The sequence below is a fragment of the Mus caroli genome, unplaced genomic scaffold, assembly GCF_978045245.1.
Source record: "Mus caroli unplaced genomic scaffold, Mus_caroli_1 scaffold_9, whole genome shotgun sequence".
In the NCBI taxonomy this organism is placed as follows: Eukaryota; Metazoa; Chordata; class Mammalia; order Rodentia; family Muridae; genus Mus; species Mus caroli.
In genome coordinates, this window is record NW_028227264.1 from 1,157,085 (window position 1) to 1,179,015 (window position 21,931).

The following is a 21,931-nucleotide window of genomic DNA, read 5'->3' on the forward strand; positions in this document are numbered from 1 at the left end:
CCTTTATCCTCTTAGCAACTCTGCAAGGTGGACCAAACACAGCAAGACACACAAACCTCATACATGTGAATCATCCTTTCAGGCCAGGAAGTCTTCCGCGCAATAGTCTGAGTTACTTTGGATACTACTGTTAATTTCTAATATCTTCGTCTGTTTTGAAAAAAATATCTGTTGTTTAACTTTACTGTCAAATTGTCTGGGTTTTGTAGGTTAGTTCTTTGCTTGCTTACTTGTATCTTTGTTTGGGACAGGGCTTTACTATGTATTCCAAGCTGACCCTGAACTCATTAGGTAGCCTAGGCTGTCCTCAAGCTCACAGTCTTTGTGTGGTAGCCTCCAGAGTGGTAGGGTTATAGGGGCTCACTACCATGCCCTGCTGCATACAGTACGACTGTATGTTTTGTCCCCATCTGTTTTGATTTCCATTTTCTCAGACCTAGAATCTCTATTTATCCTTTAGATGACCCTGTGGTTGTTAGAGTTGGTAAAGTAAGGACATTAATGCAACCTCTTATGTCATCACTCATGCATCTTTAATGATCCTCCACTTGATTTCCAAGATGCAACTGTCTGGCAAATCATGATGGAGCTTTAAATAACAGTTTCCAAAGGTCTCTTGTTAGCTTAGTTCTGGGTTTTTCTAAATAAAGTTGTAATATCGTGTCCAAGTTAGTAAAGCTTCAGTCTTCTGAATTTAAGGGGTGGCTAGATTAGCCTGAAATTTTCAGCTGAACTGGTTCGTTTTTTCCAAAACATACAGATTGAGCATCCTTAAACCTGAACATCCAAAATGCTCCAAACTGGAAATCGTTTAAACAGTGTGGCTCATGTGAAAATTTTCCACATCTACCTCAAGTAATGTGTCATAGTCCTAGCACAGATCCACTGAAAACTGCAAAATTACCTCGAAGCTACACGTATAAGCTGCAGATGAAATAACAGAAATCTCTGTGTGATATTTGTGTCTCATCTCCAAGATACTGCACCATTCTATGCAGATATATCAAAATTAAAAAAAAAAAAAAAAAAAAAAGAACTTCTGGTCCGAAACATGTGGTTTAGGGAGCTCTTGACCTGGATTTCCAAAACAGAGAAAAGTACAAAGTGATGTATGATAAACCTCAGCTCCTTCCAAGCTATCTTGTACCACGTTTACTTTTTACATTCTTTCAGTTATAAAGGCATTAAACATCCCACTGAAAACCTCTTATGTGCCCTCCTCGAACATCATTCTGTACTGTGTAGTGCAGACACACATGTGCTGAAGAACCAGTTCTCTTCTATGGCATTGGGGGAGAAATCTGGGCTTGATCATGATTGCCAAGTTCTATGGCACAAACATCCCTATCATGTATCATCCTCTCATATAGTGAAAACCAGAGACACAAATGTCTTAGATGTCAGTGCTCTATGTCATCATTGAGGGAAGAGTAGGCGAGATGCGGGGCCCGTTAACATAGACCTGGTTTTCTGGACCCATTTTTCACTGTAATTGACTCTCCAAGCTGGGTTTGTTTGTTTTCCTGGTTTGTTTTATTGCAGTGATAGCATCCATGTTTCTGGGGATAGTACCCAGGGTCTCACACATACTGCATATATATGTTCTACCACCTAGCCTGGGGGTAGGAGACTTGGCATTACAGATGTGCTTATTTGAAATATATATGCTTTCTTTTGGTTCAGACATGGCATATATACTCCATATTTTTTTCATTCAACATCATTTTTGAGCTTTAATCCTCTAGTTTGTGTGACCACCGTGTGACTTCCCAGAGTGTGCCTGCATTTTGCATTGGGCCAATTACAACAAGGCTGATTCTTTTTTCTTTCCTGTTGCTGCCACCGATATTCTTCTGTGACTTTCCTGGCCATATACATCACCTGCTCTCACAGTGGATTTTCATGCCCTTATAAGGGTTGTTGGTAAATTATGTGGCCCACGAAAGTGCCAAGTATCTCCTGGGGTGAGCCATGCCCTTTGTCTATAATGTGGCGTCACAGAAGACAAATCCCACAATTCACAACACAAAATACACTTTCAAAACTAGGATTCTTTGGGGTTGGGTATTAAAATTATCTCCTATTCTTGGGCGATAAGTATATTTTTTCTCAGACTCCTAAAATTTTGCTTCTTACTACATTTGTTTTTAATCTGCCTGAAACTGCTGATGGTGAACTCTTTGACAGAGACCTAAGCTCCGATGTCACATGCCTAGCCAAAGGTCCCACCACAGCTGATTGAAATACACAAATTCTCCACTCTAAGCTGCATTTCCTGTCCTTTGTACGCTGAGTTTACATAGGTGTGTCGGGCTGAGTCTGGGCACTGAGTCCTCTTTAGTCTTCTTTTCCCACTGTGCTGGTGCCATGCTGCCTTCCACAGCGAGTCCTCAACTCTGATTTAATTTCTCTTGACTTAGCCCTATCAAGTGCTCTTGTTATCATTTCATTAGTTTTTCAACATTCATCTAGTACTCCATTGGTATCTTTATAAGTCTAAGGTTTAAAATGACAGCTTTACATGACTGAGTCATTGTATCTATAGCCCTGTGCCTCTCTGACCAATTATTTATTTACTTACTTATTTTTGAGACAGAATTTCATGTAACCCAGCCTGGCCTAGAACTCAATATATAACCAAGGATGACCTTAGACTCCTAACCCCTCTGCCTCCACTTCCCACATCCTGGGGTTCCAGATATTCACCAGATCCCATCTATTGTTTAAAATGTCCCATAAGAGTATTTAACAAGTTTTCTCCCATGTGATAACATGTAGCTTAAAATTTTACTCCTATAGACCTTAAAATGCTAATACAATTTTGACTAAAAATTTTTCCTATTCTTTAACTATGTATTCTCAGCTAGGTGCTTTGGATTCTTACATATGTTGTCATATCTCCAGGCTTCCCCGTAATGTCTAACAATGGATTGTAGATGCTGCTAGAACTCTATGGTGTCAATCTGAAAGTTAGGTGACATATTTTGTTTCCTTGTTCGGATCGTCTTCCCTTTATGTCCTCTTCTTTCCCCACTGCTCTGAATTGACTCCCCCACCCCAACCCACCCCACCCCACACACACTCTATTTATGAAATAAGCATAATGAAACTTAGGGAGACACCTCTCCATTTTGCTAGAGCTTTTAGAAATATTGTGGGTATTAAACATTACTGAATGAAGAGTTTGGCTTTAATATATAGCATATTACTTTCCTTCTGTACATATTGAGTGAACTTCATTGGCAGACGTTCGGATTTGAATCACACACATGTATCATTACTAGAATAAACTCCACGTGCCTGTGATGCTTTCGATGTTTGTATACTGATAAAATATTTTATGTTTGTACATAAATGATGATAATACTTTTGTTCTTTTGTTATCTTCCCTTCTATTTTGATATATCATGGGATTTAAATTTTTACATCTCTCGTCATGAAATCCAACTGAGACTTCATTTTGGTATATGTTTGAGTGGCCACATCTCTTACTATATAAACCTCCCACCAGCCCTGAAATTTTAATCTCTAGTTTGGTATCTGGAACAAATCTCCAAATGGACAGAAACTAGGTTAGTTAAAAGAAACCACTTGAGCGCGAAAATCCCAAAGCTTTTAAAAGATTGTATTGCCAACCACAAAAAAAAAAAAAAAAAAAAAAAAAAGACAGTATTCTTGGAATACAGAGGAGTTGTCTAAACTGTAACTTGAGTCTTTCTTTTAGGATGAATCATGAGAAAATGCAGGCAGTTCCTCCAACTTGGATTTTTAAGTCTGAATTGATTATGTCTGAATTGATTTACATCACTGGACTCAATTCCCCAATAAAAAGACATAGACTAACATACTGGCTACACAAACAGGACGAAATATTTTGCTGCTTACAGGAAACCCACCTCAGGGATGAAGACAGACACTACCTCAGAGTAAAAGGCTGGAAAACAAATTTCCGAGCAAATGGTCTGAAGAAACAAGCTGGAGTAGCCACTCTAATATCAAAGAAAATAGACTTCCAACCCAAAGTTATCAAAAAAGACAAGGAGGGACACTTCATACTCATCAAAGGTAAAATCTTCCAAGAGGAACTCTCAATTCTGGATATCTATGCTCCAAATGCAAGGGCAGCCACATTCATTAAAGAGACTTTAGTAAAGCTCAAAGCACACATTGCACTTCACACAATAATAGTGGGAGACTTCAACACACCACTTTCATCAATGAACAGATCATGGAAACAGAAACTAAACAGGGACACAGTGAAACTAACAGAAGTTATGAAACAAATGGACTTAACAGATAACTACAGAACATTTTTATCCTAAAACAAAAGGATATACCTTCTTCTCAGCACCTCATGGTACCTTCTCCAAAATTGACCATATAATTGGTCACAAAACAGGCCTCAACAGATACAAAAATATTGAAAATGCCCCATGCATCCTACCAGATTACCATGAACTAAGGCTGATCTTCAATAACAACATAAATAATAGAAAGCCAACATTCATGTGGAAACTGAACAACACTCTTCTCAATGATACCTTGGTCAAGGAAGGAATAAAGAAAGAAATTAAAGACTTTTTAGAGTTTAATAAAATGAAGCCACAACATACCCAAACTTATGGGACACAATGAAAGCATTTCTAAGAGGGAAACTCATAGCTCTGAGTGCCTCCAAAAAGAAACTAGAGAGAGCACACACTAGCGGCTTGACAACATACCTAAAATCTCTAGAACAAAAGGAAGCAAATTCACCCATGAGGAGTAGAAGGCAGGAAATAATCAAACTCAGGGGCGAAATCAACCAAGTGGAAACAAAAAGAACTATTCAAAGAATCAACCAAACAAGGAGCTGGTTCTTTGAGAAAATCAACAAGATAGAAAAACCCTTAGCCAGACTCACTAGAGGGCACAGGAACAGAGCATCCTAATTAACAAAATCAGAAATGAAAAGGGAGACATAACAACAGATCCTGAAGAAATCCAAAACACCATCAGGATCCTTCTACAAAAGGCTATACTCAACAAAACTGGAAAACCTGGATGAAATGGACAAATTTCTAGACAGATACCAGGTAACAAAGTTAAATCAGGATCAGGTTAATGATCTAAACAGTCCTATATCCCCTAAAGAAATAGAAGCAGTCATTAATAGTCTCCCAACCAAAAAAAGCCCAGGACCAGATGGGTTTAGTGCAGAGTTCTGTCAGACCTTCAAAGAAGATCTAATTCCAGTTCTTCACAAACTATTCCACAAAATAGAAGCAGAAGGTACCCTACCCAATTCATTCTATGAAGCCACAATTACTCTGATACCTAAACCACAGAAAGACCCAACAAAGACAGAGAACTTCAGACCAATTTCCCTTATGAATATCAATGTAAAAATACTCAGTAAAATTCTGGGTAACCAAATCCAAGAACAGATCAAAACAATCATCCATCCTGACTAAGTAGGTTTCATTCCAGGGATGCAGGGATGGTTTAATATATGGAAATCCATCAACGTAATCCATTATATAAACAAACTCAAAGACAACAACCACGTGATCATCTCATTAGATGCGGAGAAAGCATTTGACAAAATCCAACATCCATTCATGATAAAAGTCTTGGAAAGATCAGGAATTCAAGGCCCATACCTAAACATGATAAAAGCAATCTACAGCAAACCAATAGCCAACATCAAAGTAAATGGTGAGAAGCTGGAAGCAATCCCACTAAAATCATGGACTAGACAAGGCTGCCTACTTTCTCCCTACCTATTCAACATTATACTTGAAGTCCTAGCCAGAGCAATTCGACAACAAAAGGAGATCAAGGGGATACAAATTGGAAAGGAAGAAGTCAAAATATTACTTTTTACAGATGATATGATAATATATATAAATGACCCTAAAAATTCCACCAGAGAACTCCTAAACCTGATAAACAGCTTCGGTGAAGTAGCTGGATATAAAATTAACTCAAACAAGTCAATGGCCTTTCTCTACACAAAGAATAAACAGACTGAGAGAGAAATTAGGGAAACAACACCCTTCTTAATAGTCACAAAGAATATAAAATACCTTGGCGTGACTCTAACTATGGAAGTAAAAGATCTGTATGATAAGAACTTCAAGTCTCTGAAGAAAGAAATTAAAGAAGATCTCAGAAGATGGAAAGATCTCCCATGCTCATGGATTGGCAGGATCAACATTGTAAAAATGGCTATCTTGCCAAAAGCAATCTACAGATTCAGTGCAATCCCCATCAAAATTCCAACTCAATTCTTCAACGAATTAGAAAGAGCAATCTGCAAATTCATCTGGAATAACAAAAAACCTAGGATAGCAAAAACTCTTCTCAAGGATAAAAGAACCTCTGGTGGAATCACCATGCCTGACCTAAAGCTTTACTACAGAGCAATTGTGATAAAAGCTGCATGGTACTGGTATAGTGACAGACAAGTAGATCAATGGAATAGAATTGAAGACCCAGAAATGAACCCACACACCTATGGTCACTTGATCTTTGACAAGGGAGCTAAAACCATCCAGTGGAAAAAAGACAGCATTTTCAACAAATGGTGCTGGCACAACTGGCGGTTATCATGTAGAAGAATGCGAATTGATCCATTCCTATCTCCTTGTACTAAAGTCAAATCTAAGTGGATCAAGGAACTACACATAAAACTAGAGACAGTGAAACTTATAGAGGAGAAAGTAGGGAAAAGCCTCGAAGATATGGGCACAGGGGAAAAATTCCTGAATAGAACAGCAATGGCTTGTGCTGTAAGATCGAGAATCAACAAATGGGACCTCATAAAATTGCAAAGCTTCTATAAGGCAAAGGACACCATCAATAAGACAAAAAGGCCACCAACAGATTGGGAAAGGATCTTTACCTATCCTAAATCAGATAGGGAACTAATATCCAATATATATAAAGAACTCAAGAGGGTGGACTCCAGAAAATCAAATAACCCCGTTAAAAAATGGGGCTCAGAGCTAAACAAAGAATTCTCACTTGAGGAGTACCGAATGGCTGAGAAGCACCTGAAAAAATGTTCAGCATCCTTAATCATCAGGGAAATGCAAATCAAAACAACCCTGAGATTCCACCTCACACCAGCCAGAATGGCTAAGATCAAAAATTCAGGTGACAGCAGATGCTGGCGAGGATGTGGAGAAAGAGGAACACTCCTCCATTGTTGGTGGAATTGCAAGCTAGTACAACCACTCTGGAAATCAGTCTGGCGGTTCCTAAGAAAATTGGACATAGTACTACTGGAGGATCCTGCAATACCTCCCCTGGGCATATATCCAGAAGATGTTCCAACTGGTAAGAAGGACACATGCTCAACTATGTTCATAGCAGCCTTATTTGTAATAGCCAGAAGCTGGAAAGAACCCAGATGCCCCTCAACAGAGGAATGGATACAGAAAATGTGGTACATTTACACAATGGAGTACTACACAGCTATTAAAAACAATGAATTTATGAAATTCCTAGGCAAATGGATAGACCTGAAGGGCATCATCCTGAGAGAGGTAATACAATCAGAAAAGAACTCACATGATATGTACTCACTGATAAGTGGATATTAGCCCAGAAACTTAGAATACCCAACATACAAGATACAATTTGCAAAATACATGAAACTCAAGAAGACCGAAGACCAAAGTGTAGACTAACCAGTACCCCCCGGAGCTAGAGAAAGTACCCAAATAGCTAAAGGGGTCTGCAACCCTATAGGTGGAACAACATTATGAACTAACCAGTACCCCCCGGAGCTCATTTCTCTAGCTGCATATGTATCAGAAGGTTGCCTAGTCGGCCATCAGTGGAAAGAGAGGCCCATTGGTCTTGCAAACTTTATATGCCTCAGTACAGAGGAACGCCAGGGCCAAGAAGTGGGGGGGGGGGGGGGCGTGGGAGGGGAGGGTATGGGGGACTTTTGGGGTAGCATTGGAAATGTAAATGAAGAAAATACCTAGTTAAAATAAAATTTAAATGTAAATAAATAAATATAAATAAATGTAATTTTAATGCAATGTAATGATTCATTGGAACATTTAACAAAGCAGAGAGAGGTGGGACAATTTCCATTTTAGTACATTTTCAACAACCCACCTCAGTGAGTCACAGCTTTGTACACTGGTGGGAATCCTTTTATAGACAGGGTTCTTTCGGGCAGCTGGAGTTAAAGGCTAATGTATCTAGTCATGAGTTCCAGGACAGTCAGGGTTACAAAGAGAAACCCTGTATCTAAACAAAGCAAAGATCTACAAAAGCCTTATGTATCAGTGAGCCATTTTCCATTCTCATATACACATGAGTCTCTGTGGAAGCCACACATTAAAGCAGTGTAGTTAGGTAGTGGGGGACAGAAGTGTTGCCTGGAGTCTGTGCCAGGCAGAAGAGGAGAGGCCTGTTCCTGACCCTTCAATGTAAGGCGTGTGACCTTGAAGTCACAATTCCTCCCTTCAGGTTCACAGCAGAGGTCAGAGAAAGCATCACAGAGAATACTTTTTTGAAAGAGAACAAAGCTGTTGCTCTTTGTCCACTAGCACAAGTTCATGGGCCTGAGCTCAAGAAGGAAATAATAGCATTTTCTTATTCGTGATCCCATTCAAAAGAGAGGAGAGATTCAGAATAATTAATTACTCAGGCTAAAGAAAATAGACCCAGGGGCTGGTGAGATGGCTCAGTGGGTAAGAGCACCCGACTGCTCTTCCAAAGGTCCGAAGTTCAAATCCCAGCAACCACATGGTGGCTCACAACCACCCGTATTGAGATCTGATGCCCTCTTCTGGTGTGTCTGAAGACAGCTACAGTGTACTTACATATAATAAATAAATAAAATAAATCTTTAAAAAAAAAAAAAAGAAAAAGAAAATAGACCCAGACCATGCAAGCAAGATGGTCGAAATCTGATTTTAACTCCGATAAAACTCTGATACTCCATCCATCCTTTGTCTGTCTCATGGCCCAAAGCTATACTGAGGCCATCTCTATGGTCATTAGCCCATTAGACTGTAAGTTGGTAATTTAATTGTAAATTGTAATTGTAATTGGACTGGTGGACTGGGTGACCAGTCCTTTTCCTGGTGATTGGTGATTGGTCCTACTAAACATACAAGCACACACACACACACACAGACACACACACACTGTATCTTACAGTCTTTCATTCCTTCCTCACGATTCCTTGTCTTCCTGAATCCCCACATTCTGCAATGTTCAGCAACCCCCAGCCACAACAACTTCCTTCCTACATCTTACACAAGAACATACCAAACTCATTCTGTCTTTAACTTGAGGTCTCATTTATTAAATGATTTCTCCCAAGCCTCTGCATGCACTCAACTATCAATCAATCACCTTCTCAGAAAACAAACTTTATGAGCCACCAATTCCCCCTGCCTCAGTTTCTCTGCTTTATTAACTTCAGATTACGTGGAGCCAGGTGGCCTTGGTTATTTTATTAACACTGTGTAGGATCTAGCTCCCTCCCTGCTCTCTGGTTCTCAGGCAGTGGGTGCTGGTCATTTGTTTACAAGTGAGGCCTGTCTACAGCCAGCATGGGGACCCCAATCACTTCCTCCTCCCAGTCAGTCCACTCTGAAAGTAAAATCAATGCTTAGAGGAAGTGCTCAGAGCATAGAGTTTAGAACGTGGGGAGTTGTGCATAGCCACGGAATCGTTCAAGTGAACTATGATACAGTGTTCGGGAAGCCTCTCACAAGTCCGATTGCCCAGAGAGAAGATTGATATTGATAGGCCGGGACACAAACCTTCCAAACAGAGTAATCTTTCCTTCAGTAACCAAGAACACCAACCCCAACAGCCTTGTCTCCTCTTTGTCTCTCTCCTTTTCTCATCTCTGCTCAGTACTCAGAACCCAGTGGTTGGCTTTCAACTGCTTCTCATTTAATTACACACATCTGCTATATAAATAACAACAATACAAATACCTGAATGACACTTGCCGAAGTAAAAATAATCTTACAAAGGAGATGTTTTAATAAGAATTCTGGAGGAAATATTTGTAATTACGACTATGGAGCAGATTTGAAAGTGATAGGATGACTCATTCGGTGTGGTTTCTGCCTCCAGACTATCAAAGAAGTCACCCTGCTCCGAAGAAGCCATTAAAATATCACCTCATCTCCCAATGATGTGGTTTTGTGGCTGCTCTGTTTTCAGTATATTTTACCCTAATATATTACAGCAGGTTGAATTCAGAAGCAGGTAAGAGAACCCAGCTGAAGTTAGATATGAGAAACAAACAAAAATGTAAGACATGCTCTTCTGTTTTGTACAAACTGTCACAAAGGAATATTTATATTCATATAATTATCTTCTGAATAAGTTGATTATAATCAGTTTTAATTTCTAGTATATATATATATACACAATCCATTTTAAGAATATTTCAGAGTATAAATAGGTCATGCCGAATAAAATATTTGAATATCCCTACCCGAGAGTGAGAGTACCTGATAATATCAATCTTTGCACAGAGGTTATCATCAGCATCATGGTGTCTCACTTGTTTTAGTAGGTGTCACTACAGCTATAACGAAACACTGCAGCTAAAAGCGAATTGAGGACAGGAGGGGCTTTGTTTTGTGTTTTTGTTTTTGTTTTTTGCTTACATAACCTGAATCACTGTCTACTGAGGAAGCCAAAGCAGGAACTCAAACAGTGTGAGATTCTGGAGGCAAAACCAAAGCAGAGGCCTCCTTACAGTGGAGGGTGCTATTCACAGGTTTGCTCATTGTAGATTGCACAGCCTGCTTTGTAATAAAACCTAGACTGTCAGTCCAGGGAAGACCCCACCCACCATGGCCCCATCAATCACTAATTAAGAAAATGCCTCAGAAACTTAGAATACCCAAGTTACAAGTTGCAAAACACATGAAACTCAAGAAGAACGAAGACCAAAGTGTGATCACTTTGCCCCTTCTTAGAATTGGGAACAAAACACCCAGGGAAGGAGTTACAGAGACAAAGTTTGGAGCTGAGACAAAAGGATGGACCATCTAGAGACTGCCATACCCGGGGATCCATCCCATAATCAGCCTCCAAACACAGACACCATCGCACACACCAGCAAGATTTTGCTGAAAGGACCCTGATATAGCTGTCTCTTTTGAGGCTATGCCGGTGCCTGGCAAACACAGAAGTGGATGTTCACAGTCAGCTTTTGGATGGAACACAGGGCCCCAGTGGAGGAGCTAGAGAAAGTACCCAAGGAGCTAAAGGGGTCTGCAACCCTATAGGTGCAACAACAATATGAACTAACCAGTACCCCCAGAGCTTGTGTCTATAGCTGCAAATGTAGCAGAAGATGGCCAAGTCGGCCATCATTGGGAAGAGAGGCCCCTTGGTCTTGCAAACTTTATATGCCTCAGTACAGGGAAACGCCAGGGCCAAGAAGTGGGAGTGGGTGGGTAGGGGACTGGAGAGGGGAGGGGATGGGGGACTTTGGGGCTAGTATTTGAAATGTAAATGAAGATAATACCTAATAAAAATATTAAATAAAAATAAAGAAAAAAGAAAATGCCCAACCAGCTTGCCTACAGCCCGTTCTTGTAGAAGCATTTTCTCATTCCCTCAGATGACATTAGCATCATGCAGAGCAACAAGAGCTCAACACAAGACAAAGAACAGCCAGAAAGCATCACCATCACTGCTGCCATCAGCACCATCACCATCACCAGCACCATCATCAGCACCAGCACCATCAGCACCAGCACCACCATCATCCTATCTTTGTACTACCTAACAGAATATTCCGTGCATGTGAAATAAGAACAGAAGAAGCAAAAAGGAGCTGGTGAGATGGCTCAGTGGGTAAGAGCACCCGACTGCTCTTCCGAAGGTCTGAAGTTCAAATCCCAGCAACCACATGGTGGCTCACAACCATCCATAATGAGATCTGACTCCCTCTTCTGGAGTGTCTGAAGACAGCTACAGTGTACTTATATATAATAAAAATAAATAAATCTTTAAAAAAAAAAAAGAAGAAGAAGCAAAAAGACACATCCAAAGAGCAGGCTCAAACAAAAACATCCCCAAACCCTTCAAACTCAAGAGTATAGTGATAGAAATTTTTAAAGGTGCCAATAGATGAGAAATTAAGTTAAGATCTCCTAGGAACAGCCAGCCAGCAACAAGTTGAAGAAAAGAAGAGAAAATGAGACAGATTAGAAGAGCAGACCAGCAGATCTAAATTGTGAGTAATGGAGCCTCTGCCAGCCCCCAGCAGAACGATTCCACCTGACTTCAAAACAGTAGACTTTGCTCTTTGCTCCCAGGATCCTGTGCATTCCTGGAGGTGGGTAAGACCCACGAGCATATTTGCCTGCATTCTATTGTGTGTTATTTATCATGTTAGGAACTAAAGCGCAGAAATGACTAAAGTATCGATTTATATTATAATAAAATAATCATAAACCCACACGTTTTGGCAGATGATTTTATGCCTTTATGCTTTGAGGTTTTGTTTGGGAACCATTTTCCATTTTTGATGCTCTCTTTGCTGTTTAACTCTGTAGCACACACCGGCATCCCCATGTGTCTGCTCCTGCTCTCTGTGAGGCAAGCCAAGTCACACAGTCTCTGGCAAAGCTCACTGTATTCTGAATGGAAGATGGAGTGGAAAACAGCATTTTTATGAGCACTTCCTCTGTTGATAATTTCATTAGTATGAGTTGAGTATCTTATTTTTCAAATGCATCAGTAATTCATTGAGACAGGTAGCATAGCTCACTTTGGTGCTTGATGGGTGTGGGTGTGGGTGTGGGTGTGGGTGGGTATATGTGCTGTGTGCCTTAGCCTGCATGAGTACCTAAGCACTTCTTCGATGGATGAATGTGCGTGAACATTTTGACAACTGATGACAGATGTCCAGGATACTTATCTCTGGTAGCCTAAACTCTGTGTCTAAACTCCTGCTCCACCCATGACCTTGAAAACTCTATCTAAGCCTTGGACAGAGTGGCAGTAGACCTGTGACCCTATTGCCTGATTCCTTGTAAATGCCATTGGAAAGGTCAATTTTAAGTTCCATAAAATGTCCTAAAGACTACAGCCTAATACTTCCTCTCTGTGTGTTTTGTTTTATTAGTGAACTTCTTCAAGATCTGGAAAACTGTGAAAACGATCCTGTGGCCATAGCAGAATGTTTTGTGTCCAAGGTAAGCAGAAAAATTCATCTTTTTAGGGCCAACCAAGGCAGACAGAATAAATGGTTGTTCTACATTGAATTAAGCTAGCCAACAAATCATGCACTTTTTTGTTTTTGTTTTCATAGGGGAGTGTGTATGTGTGTGTGTATGCTCACACACGCACTGTTATAGGAGAAAGAGAGAGAGAGAGAGAGAGAGAGAGAGAGAGAGAGAGAGATTAGCTCTAGTATACCTAGATTGTGTATAGTGATTGGATAATGTTATTTATCTTTATCTTTTTTTGGGAAAGATTTAAAGTTTGAGAGGAGAGAATCCAGAGTAGAGAATGTAAAAAAAAGAAAAAGATCCATATAACATACCTCTAAATCCATTCAAACATACACACACACACACACACAAAAGAAACTACATGTTTTGTGTGTGATATGTGTGGTACCAGTATAGTCACTGCTGTTACCCTTCAAGGAGTAAAAAGCAGTAAGGCCAACTTCCTGCAGTTTAAAAGTGTCCTGAATTTCCTATACTTTCCTTATCTGTCATTGGTGGCTTTTAAAAAAGTACACGACATGAGCTTGACATGAAGCAAGTTCATGCTCTGAACTTGGAAGTCTGACACTCTGCTATATCCTGGGCAGCCCATAAGATGCTGCCTGATGTACGCACACAACCTCCTGTCTTACTCAAGTTTTCCTTCGGAACTCTGGAAAAGCTTGATCCAGAAGAACTCATCTTGCAGAAAAACCTCATGTGATTTCTGAGGATGTATGAAGGCCTGAAGTGGACCAGGTTGAAACAGAGTTCATAGCAACGCTTTAGAACCAGCCATCAATTGGCACCTCATTTAGAGCCCTGAAGGCCAAGGTGAACTAAGATGTTGCTCCATAGGGTTAGTTCTGATGGCTGCAGACCCATCCACGTGCCTGGGAGGTCAAACCTAATAGCTCCCTGGGTTTGATGGAAATCACTAAAAGCTAATCAGCGGTCTGTGTATAACTCCTCCTGTCTTTACAGCATTGTGTGTGTTCCCATTTAAGACGTTGGTGCAGACATGATTCACTGCTGCCCTCTTTGTAATGGATTCTTTTATAGGTAGGAATTTTTAGAAGACAAAACAAAAACAGGAAAAATGGTGTAAAAACAGAGCTAGGCTGAGCTTTTCAAGGAAGGTATGTTAAAATAACTGCTGCACATGCGCAACACTGACATTTCAGAAAACTTTCAGCTTTTACTACTAACTGTAATAATCACAAGCTGATTAAAGAGTCTCCAGTGCTCACTTAACTCTGGCTTAATTATTCACATAAATGTTTGTTTATGTGCCTCCCTGCCAACTCTCAAATCTCATTTTTCATTGTAATATTGCCAAGCTTAATTAGAAGACAAACTTCAGTACTCGGCACTTTCACATGGGAGCCAGAGTTGGGAGGGAGTGCCAGCCTCTGCACTGCCCACTTCTCACTCAGCACCCTGACATTTAGAGGAGGTTATGTTTTGCTGAACTGCCACCAGCTGCTCTGCTTTGAGAGGAATGGAAAATTGCTTTAATTGAGATGTCATTAGCAGAAGACGTAGAGCTGGCAGTCGATTTTTGCTCTTATCTGAATCACTGGGGCTCCCACACAGAGAGTCATCTTTGACCTGGGTTACTTTTGTAGTATGTGTAGGCTAAGGAAGTCCCTAACCAGAGAAAGAAAACAGTTTCGTCTTCCTGACTGCTTCTAGATGGCTTGAGTAACAGAGCAAAGCCTCCACTACTGGGCCTGATGCCCCATGTATACTGATCTATAATCAGGGTTCTGGATGCATCTTGAAAGGCTTGAGTCTGTCCTCAGATTGCCTCTTAGCCACCATCATGCTCATCCTTCATTGGACCGTCACTAGGGCTTACTCTGGGCAGCGTGCAGGAGAGATTGAATGACTTCCGACTTCCCCTTAGCCTCTTTTCCCTCAGTGCCCCGTCGCCTCCCCTGAGGGCTTCCCTTCCTTCATAGCTGAGAATGAACATATATACACAGAAAGATGCGGCAAACACTCGCTACATATAAATACATGTATGTACACAGACAACACACACACACACTTGCCACATATTGGAATTATCATCAAGAAGTCACTAGTGTTGAAAACTTATGTCAAGTGACTGGCCCAATGTGCTACATATGTACTGAGTCCAGGAAAACATCCTTGAAGTCAAAGACTATAAGGGAGAGGGAGATTTGTGGCAGAAAAACACTGAAATCCTACAGACTTCTTTTCCCTGTCACCCATTCAGCAGCCATTAGGTGTCCTGTGTGCTCTGTTTGGCAGTGCTGTATCTTATAGCTTGGGTTTTTGCATAATTCCCTCATTTCTGCATCCTCTCTAATTAGAATCTGAAAAAGCTGAATAACTAGAAAGCTGTATCTGCTTTTTCTAATTTGTATAATATATTCCTATAACTGCATCTTTAAAAGGATTTGGACTAGCATCATACAATGACTAATGACATTTAAGCATTAATAGGCCTAGGGACTATTGGGTTGTTGTTGTTGCTTTAATAAAACCATTGTTTGCAAGGTGTGCTGATCCTGGAACATCTAAGGTCAAATCTGCATTTAATCCTCTATTAAGGATATGCTACTGATGGAGAAATTTCTAGAGCAGGAACAGAATCAACTGTGACAAAATTGGGTCTAGTATATATGTAGTAGGAGGCGGCCTGTGGGCTAAATGAACCGGGTATTCCTGGAAGGCAGGCTGGGGCTGAAAGAGACAGAAACTAGATGGGGAGAAAAGAATGAAGCCAAGACAAATTTTTCTCTGATCAAGTCCTGCGAGTTTATTAAGAGACTGTGCTTATAAGGGCGAAGGCCCACCCCCCAACACCCCCCCACACACACACCAGTCCATCCTTGGTGTTTTGTTGCCATGCTGTCAGCACTTGGTCAATTGTCACTTGAAAAGAAGCCAGCCAAGTTGGAAAGCTGCACCGCAGGTGGCCCCACCTCCGTGGCAACAAGGTCTGCACCAGCCCACTTCAGGCTGTATATATAGGTTGACTATATGACTATATGACTATATGAAATGTATCTTCATGAAGGCCATTTTTCTCAATGTGGCATGTCCTGTGATCCTAAGTGTCTCAGTGTGTGAGGGAAGGTAGCTGGATATTCTTCTATCCCAGAGTGAGAAAAGACCAGACACTCTGAGTTACCGAGGACTGCTGAAAAGCTCCTGTCTTCTGTGCACTTGCTGAAGGACCTAGTCAAATCTCTTTGCTTTTCTTATCCCTGGAGCCAGGGATGTGCTGTACAGCCAATAAATGTCTAACTTAATGTCTTAGTTAGGGTTTCCATTACTATAAAGAGATACTATGACCAAGGCAACTCTTATAAAGGACAACATTTAGTTGGAGCTGGCTTTTAGAGGTTCAGGTCATTATCATCATGAAGGAAAACATGTCAGCATGTAGGCAGACATGGTGCTGGAGGAGCCAAGAGTTCTGCCAAGTATCATATCAGACTGACTGAAATTCTGTCAGTTTGTCCTATGGGTAGCTTTCTGGAAGAAGGGCAGTCAGAAGGAGAAGACTGTCTTCCAGTCAGCCAGGAAGAGGGTCTCAAACTGACACACTTCCTCCAACAAAGCCACACCCACTTGAACAAGGCCATACCTCCTTATAGTGCCACTCCCTGGGCCAAGCATATTCAAACCACCACACTCGATGTGGAGAAGCCATTTAGAGGGTACAGTGGTACAGGTGTTTGCCATATGACTTGTAGGTCCGTGGTATCTATACTTTTACAGGAAAAGAAAAAAAAATCAAGCTATTTATATTCTCCAATGCTTAGAAGTTGACAACTGATTTAGAACTTGTGAAGTATTATACTGCAAAATGTGCTGTGTTTAAAATGCTGTTTAGGCTATAAGGGAACAGATTAAAATTGGCCCAGAAGCTATGAAGAGGAATCTGTCCAAATCTAGATTTTAGAAATTGGAATTTCACCCACCAATCCTTCTTCCAGAAAGCTACCCATAGGATAAACTGACAGAATTTCAGTCAGTCTGATATGATACTTGGCAGTAATAATGGATCCTCCAAAGACTAGAGACACCCTAAACAAAAAGCTGCTTGAATAATCTTTTGTATATTCAACCAAATAATGAAGTACTGTGGAGCAATGTAAGCCAGGAAGGAATGCCTCCATAGACTGTGGGGGGAGGGGGGGGACACGTGGCGCAGGCAGTTAAGTATGCAGAGCACAAGTGTCTCAAAGCATGGTCCCTAACTGAAAACGCCATGTTCTCTAACTAAAACCTGGATGGTGCTCCATCCAGAAATTTGTTTTCATAAGCCTTTCAGTGGAGTTGACTCAAGTTCAATCCTACAGTGTGATTTGCTTATCTGACAAAGGGATGTCTGTGTTTAAAAATAGATAAGATTAAAACATAAGAGGAAGGAACTGAATGTGGTAGCTTGAAGCTGAAATCCCCAGAGGATCAGCAGTTCAAGGTCCTCCTCAGCCACAGAGCAAATTAGAGGCCAATTCTGGGCTCATAAGACTCTTTTTTTTTTATTTTTTATTTTTAGTTTTTAGGGTTTTTTTATTAGATATTTTCTTTATTTACATTTCAAATGTTATCCCCTTTCCTAGTTTCCCCTCCAAAAATCCCCTATCCCCTATCCCCCTTCCCCCTGCTCCCTAACCCACCCACTCCTGCTTCCTGGGCCTGGCATTCCCCTATACTAGGGCATAGAACCTTCACCGGACCAAGGGCTTCTCCTCCTATTGATGACCGACTAGGCCATGCTCTGCTACATATGTAGCTAGAGCCATGAGTCCCACCATGTGTTTTCTTTGATTGGTGGTTTAGTCCCAGGGAGCTCTGGGAGTATTGGTTAGTTCATATTGTTGTTCCTCCTATAGGGCCACAAACCCCTTCAGCTCCTTGGGTCCAACTTATAATAAGGACACATGTTCTACTATGTTCATAGCAGCCTTATTTATAATAGCCAGAAGCTGGAAAGAACCCAGATGTCCCTCAACAGAGGAATGGATACAGAAAATGTGGTACATTTACACAATGGAGTACTACACAGCTATTAAAAACAATGAATTTATGAAATTCGTAGACAAATGGATGGATCTGGAGGATATCATCCTGATCGAGGTAACCCAATCACAAAAGAACACACATGATATACACCCACTGATAAGTGGATATTAGCCCAGAAGCTCAGAATACCCAAGATACAATTTGCAAAACACATGAAACTCAAGAAGAAGGAAGACCAAAGTGTGGATACTTCAATCCTTCTTGGAAGGGGGAACAAAATGCCTATGGAACCTTTCTCCTCGTTGGGAGTCTGAAGGCAAGATGGCTCTACTGGAGTCACCCACGGAAGTTCGGCCAGGGTTCCCGCTCTTGCCGCGTCTGCTCTAACCGCCACGGTCTGATCCGCAAATACGGACTGAACATGTGCTGCCAGTGCTTCCAGCAGTACTCGAAGGACATAGGCTTCATTAAGTTGGACTAAGCAACCTTGAATAGATTCAACTGACTACCAAGTGGAACGGATCATGCTAGTCTTTGTGTACAAAGAATAAAAATGTGAAGAACTTTAAAAAAAAAAATGCCTATGGAAGGAGTTACAGAGACAAAGTTCGGAGCAGAGTCTGAAAGAATGACCATCCAGAGACTGCGTACCTGGGCATTCATCCCATAAACAACCACCAAACCCAGACACTATTGCAGATGCCAACAAGATTTTGCTGACAGGATCTTGACATAACTGTCTCCTGAGAAGCTCTACCAGTGCCTGGCAAATACAGAAGTGGATGCTCACAGTCATCTATTGGACGGAGCACAAGGTCCCCAATGAAGGAGCTAGAGAAAGTACTCATGAGATTCTTATTTCAACAAACAAAACAAATTGAGAAAAGGAAGGAATCACCCAGAATGGAACAGAATGAGTTAACTTCTCTGAATATGGATTTATTTGTAAAACCAGCTCTGCATCTATATAACTCAAAAACCAAACTATGGCTTCTAAAACAGGCTCTCTCTACCAAGAGAAATATGAAACAGACACAAAAGAATGTTCATACAGTTAGTAGGCAGCCATGCAATGGACATTCTAATTGATTTGGAAAGCACATGGTGGCCAAAATGCAGTTAACACATATCTATGGTGACATTTCTGTTCTTCTCCTATGAAAATTATGGTGTGCACTATGGGATAATGCATGTACACTGATGTCAGTGCCCTTGAGAAGTGAAATTGCCAGGAGACGTAAGACATAAAAGTAGAAATGCTCCAGGCTAATTAAACCCCGTGGTCCAAATGCTGGTCACCTTTATCCCGTGTTACCCTGATTCTAAATGCTTAGAACCAGAAATATGTCAGATGCTTTTAGATTTTGGAACTTTTCATATATATAATACAGTATCTTGAGGAAGAGATGCAGGTGTGGACATGGAATCAGGAAAGCTTCCATGGTGCCTAGGCTGAAGTGATTCTGCGCTGTGTTCTCAGTGCAGCTGAGTCTTGTGCTACTCATTGTATGAGTTCAGGTGTAAGGTCACCTACTTGTTGTGTCATGCTCATTCTCAAAGATTTAGATTTTAAGCATTATGGGTTTTTGTATTGTATCAGTATGTATTAGTATGGACCGGGCCTCCTTTAAAATCACTTAGAAAAGCCTGGCATAGTGGCACATATCTTTAATTCCAGCTCTTGGGAGGCAGAAGTAGATGGATTTCTGTAAGTTCAAGGCTAGCCTGGTCTGCAAAGTGAGTCCAGGACAGCCAGGTTTCACTGAGAAACCTTGTCTTGAAAAAAACAAAGCAAAACAACCCTTAGAAAAGCAATATTTCTAACTTTATCCATTGAAAAGCCCTAAAAACAATGATTAAGCCAGTAGCTGGAGCATCCCTAGTAGCAAGACATCCCAGACTGGTCTACAAATATTGCTTCCAACTGAGAATCAGGACTCTGGGAAGCATGGGTGTGGGTGGTTGGAAATACATAAGATGATAAGGAATTCTTATCACACATAACACATGAAGCTTCTGGAGATGACCAGTCATGTCACAGGCATAAAGAGGCCGGTATGAGAAGAGAAGAGGAATTTTTCCCCCTTAGTTAAATCATTTGAAGTGAGAAGACCCTGTTTTAATCCAGATCTTTTGAAGTGTGAAGATCCACCTTTAGTCTGGGCTACATCTTTGTCTAGCAGCCTATGTAAAAAATACGGAAGAAGGAAGCTTGCTCTCTTTGCCTGCCTGCTCTCACTCTCGGACAAGTCTATTCCTTCACTGGCATTAGAACCTACTTCTTTGGGATTCTAGAGTACACCTAAGACCAGTTAAGACATCCAGGCTCGTGGGCCAAATAACTACTACATTCTCAGACCTTCTGTTGATGTTCAGACAGCCATTGTTGGACCAGCTAGACTTAAGCCTGTAAACCATTTTAATAAATCACCTTTTAATAGGTGTGTAGATAGGTAGGTAGGATGGATGGATGGATGGATGGATGGATGGATAGATAGACAGATAGATGATAGATAATAGATGGATAGATAGATAGATAGATAGACAGATAGATGATAGATAATAGATGGATAGATAGATAGATAGATAGATAGACAGACAGACAGACAGATTCATTATATAAATTCTGTTCCTCTAACGAACCCTGACTAGCACAACCAATAAAGACAGTTAATTGAAAACAACTTAAGCATATTAAATAAATGTTTCTATTTATGAATTTATAGTGGCATTAAAATCAGACAGGCCCTTTTATGGGCTATTAGTAAGCCAACACATTATTCTGAGAATAATGAATAAAGAAGGAATAACTGAAATAGAAATATCACCATTAGTAGCCTCTGATAGACCTATGCAGTAATCGCTAGTGCCTGTTACCATCACAGAAAAGACATCAGATGTTGCAGCTCCTGATGGGAGCATGGGGCAACCCTACAGTGCATCCTGCCAGATTATAAAACCTCAACCTAAGCAAACCTCTGTGAACCCTCAGGAGTACAGTGGACAGAGTGCAGAGAGGGGACCGCTGTGTGTCACCAGGACCCCAGAGACTTTGACCATGTGGTCAGAATGAATGGTCTGGTTTCTCCAACAACTAAATCGCAAAGGGAGAAATGGTGAAGAGGATGAAAGGATCAATGGAGGGCAGAGGATTTGCCTGGGATGCTAAGACTCCATCCAGTTCTACAAAGCAAGCAAGCAAACAATCACACAGCTGATCAATCGCCTTCGCTTTGTATGAAACTTCTTTGGGCTTCAAATCAAACAATGAAACATAAAAGAAGTCAGGAAAGGAAGGCAATGTCAGTAGTTACTGGCAAACTTTTTTTTTTTTTTTGGTTTTTCAAGACAGGGTTTCTCTGTGTAGCCCTGGCTGTCCTGGCACTCACTCTGGCAAACTTTTTATCATAGAATTCTTTTAAGTATGATCAGAACATTGTGATGCCTATTGATTGAAATGCTTAGAGATAGGGCCCTAGAGAGATGGCACAGGGGTTAAAAGGATTGGCTGCTCTTCCAGTGGACTGCCTCACAAACACCTGTAAATATTGTCCCAAGGGATCTAAGGCCTACTTCTGGGCCCGAAGGACACCATGCTCACATGTAGCATGTAAAATCCTTGCTGACAAAACACCCATACACATAAAAAATAAATCTTTTGAAATGCTTAGAGACATGTAGTAAATATTTATATGTTGTCTAGAATTTGCCTC

At 40.8% G+C, this 21,931-nt stretch overlaps 1 protein-coding gene and 1 pseudogene across 5 annotated transcripts in view; both read left to right on the forward strand.

Moving 5' to 3' along the window:
• Plekhg1 (pleckstrin homology and RhoGEF domain containing G1) overlaps positions 1-21,931 on the forward strand; it is a 227,981-nt gene that overhangs the window by 166,970 nt on the left and 39,080 nt on the right. For all 5 annotated transcript variants that reach the window (XM_085842588.1, XM_029482416.2, XM_085842589.1 and 2 more), the window contains one exon: positions 13,121-13,190. In XM_085842588.1, coding sequence (XP_085698714.1) covers positions 13,121-13,190 — 70 coding nt within the window. The remainder of the gene's footprint in view (positions 1-13,120; positions 13,191-21,931) is intronic.
• Positions 16,639-18,699, forward strand: LOC110302900 (small ribosomal subunit protein uS14 pseudogene; annotated as a pseudogene).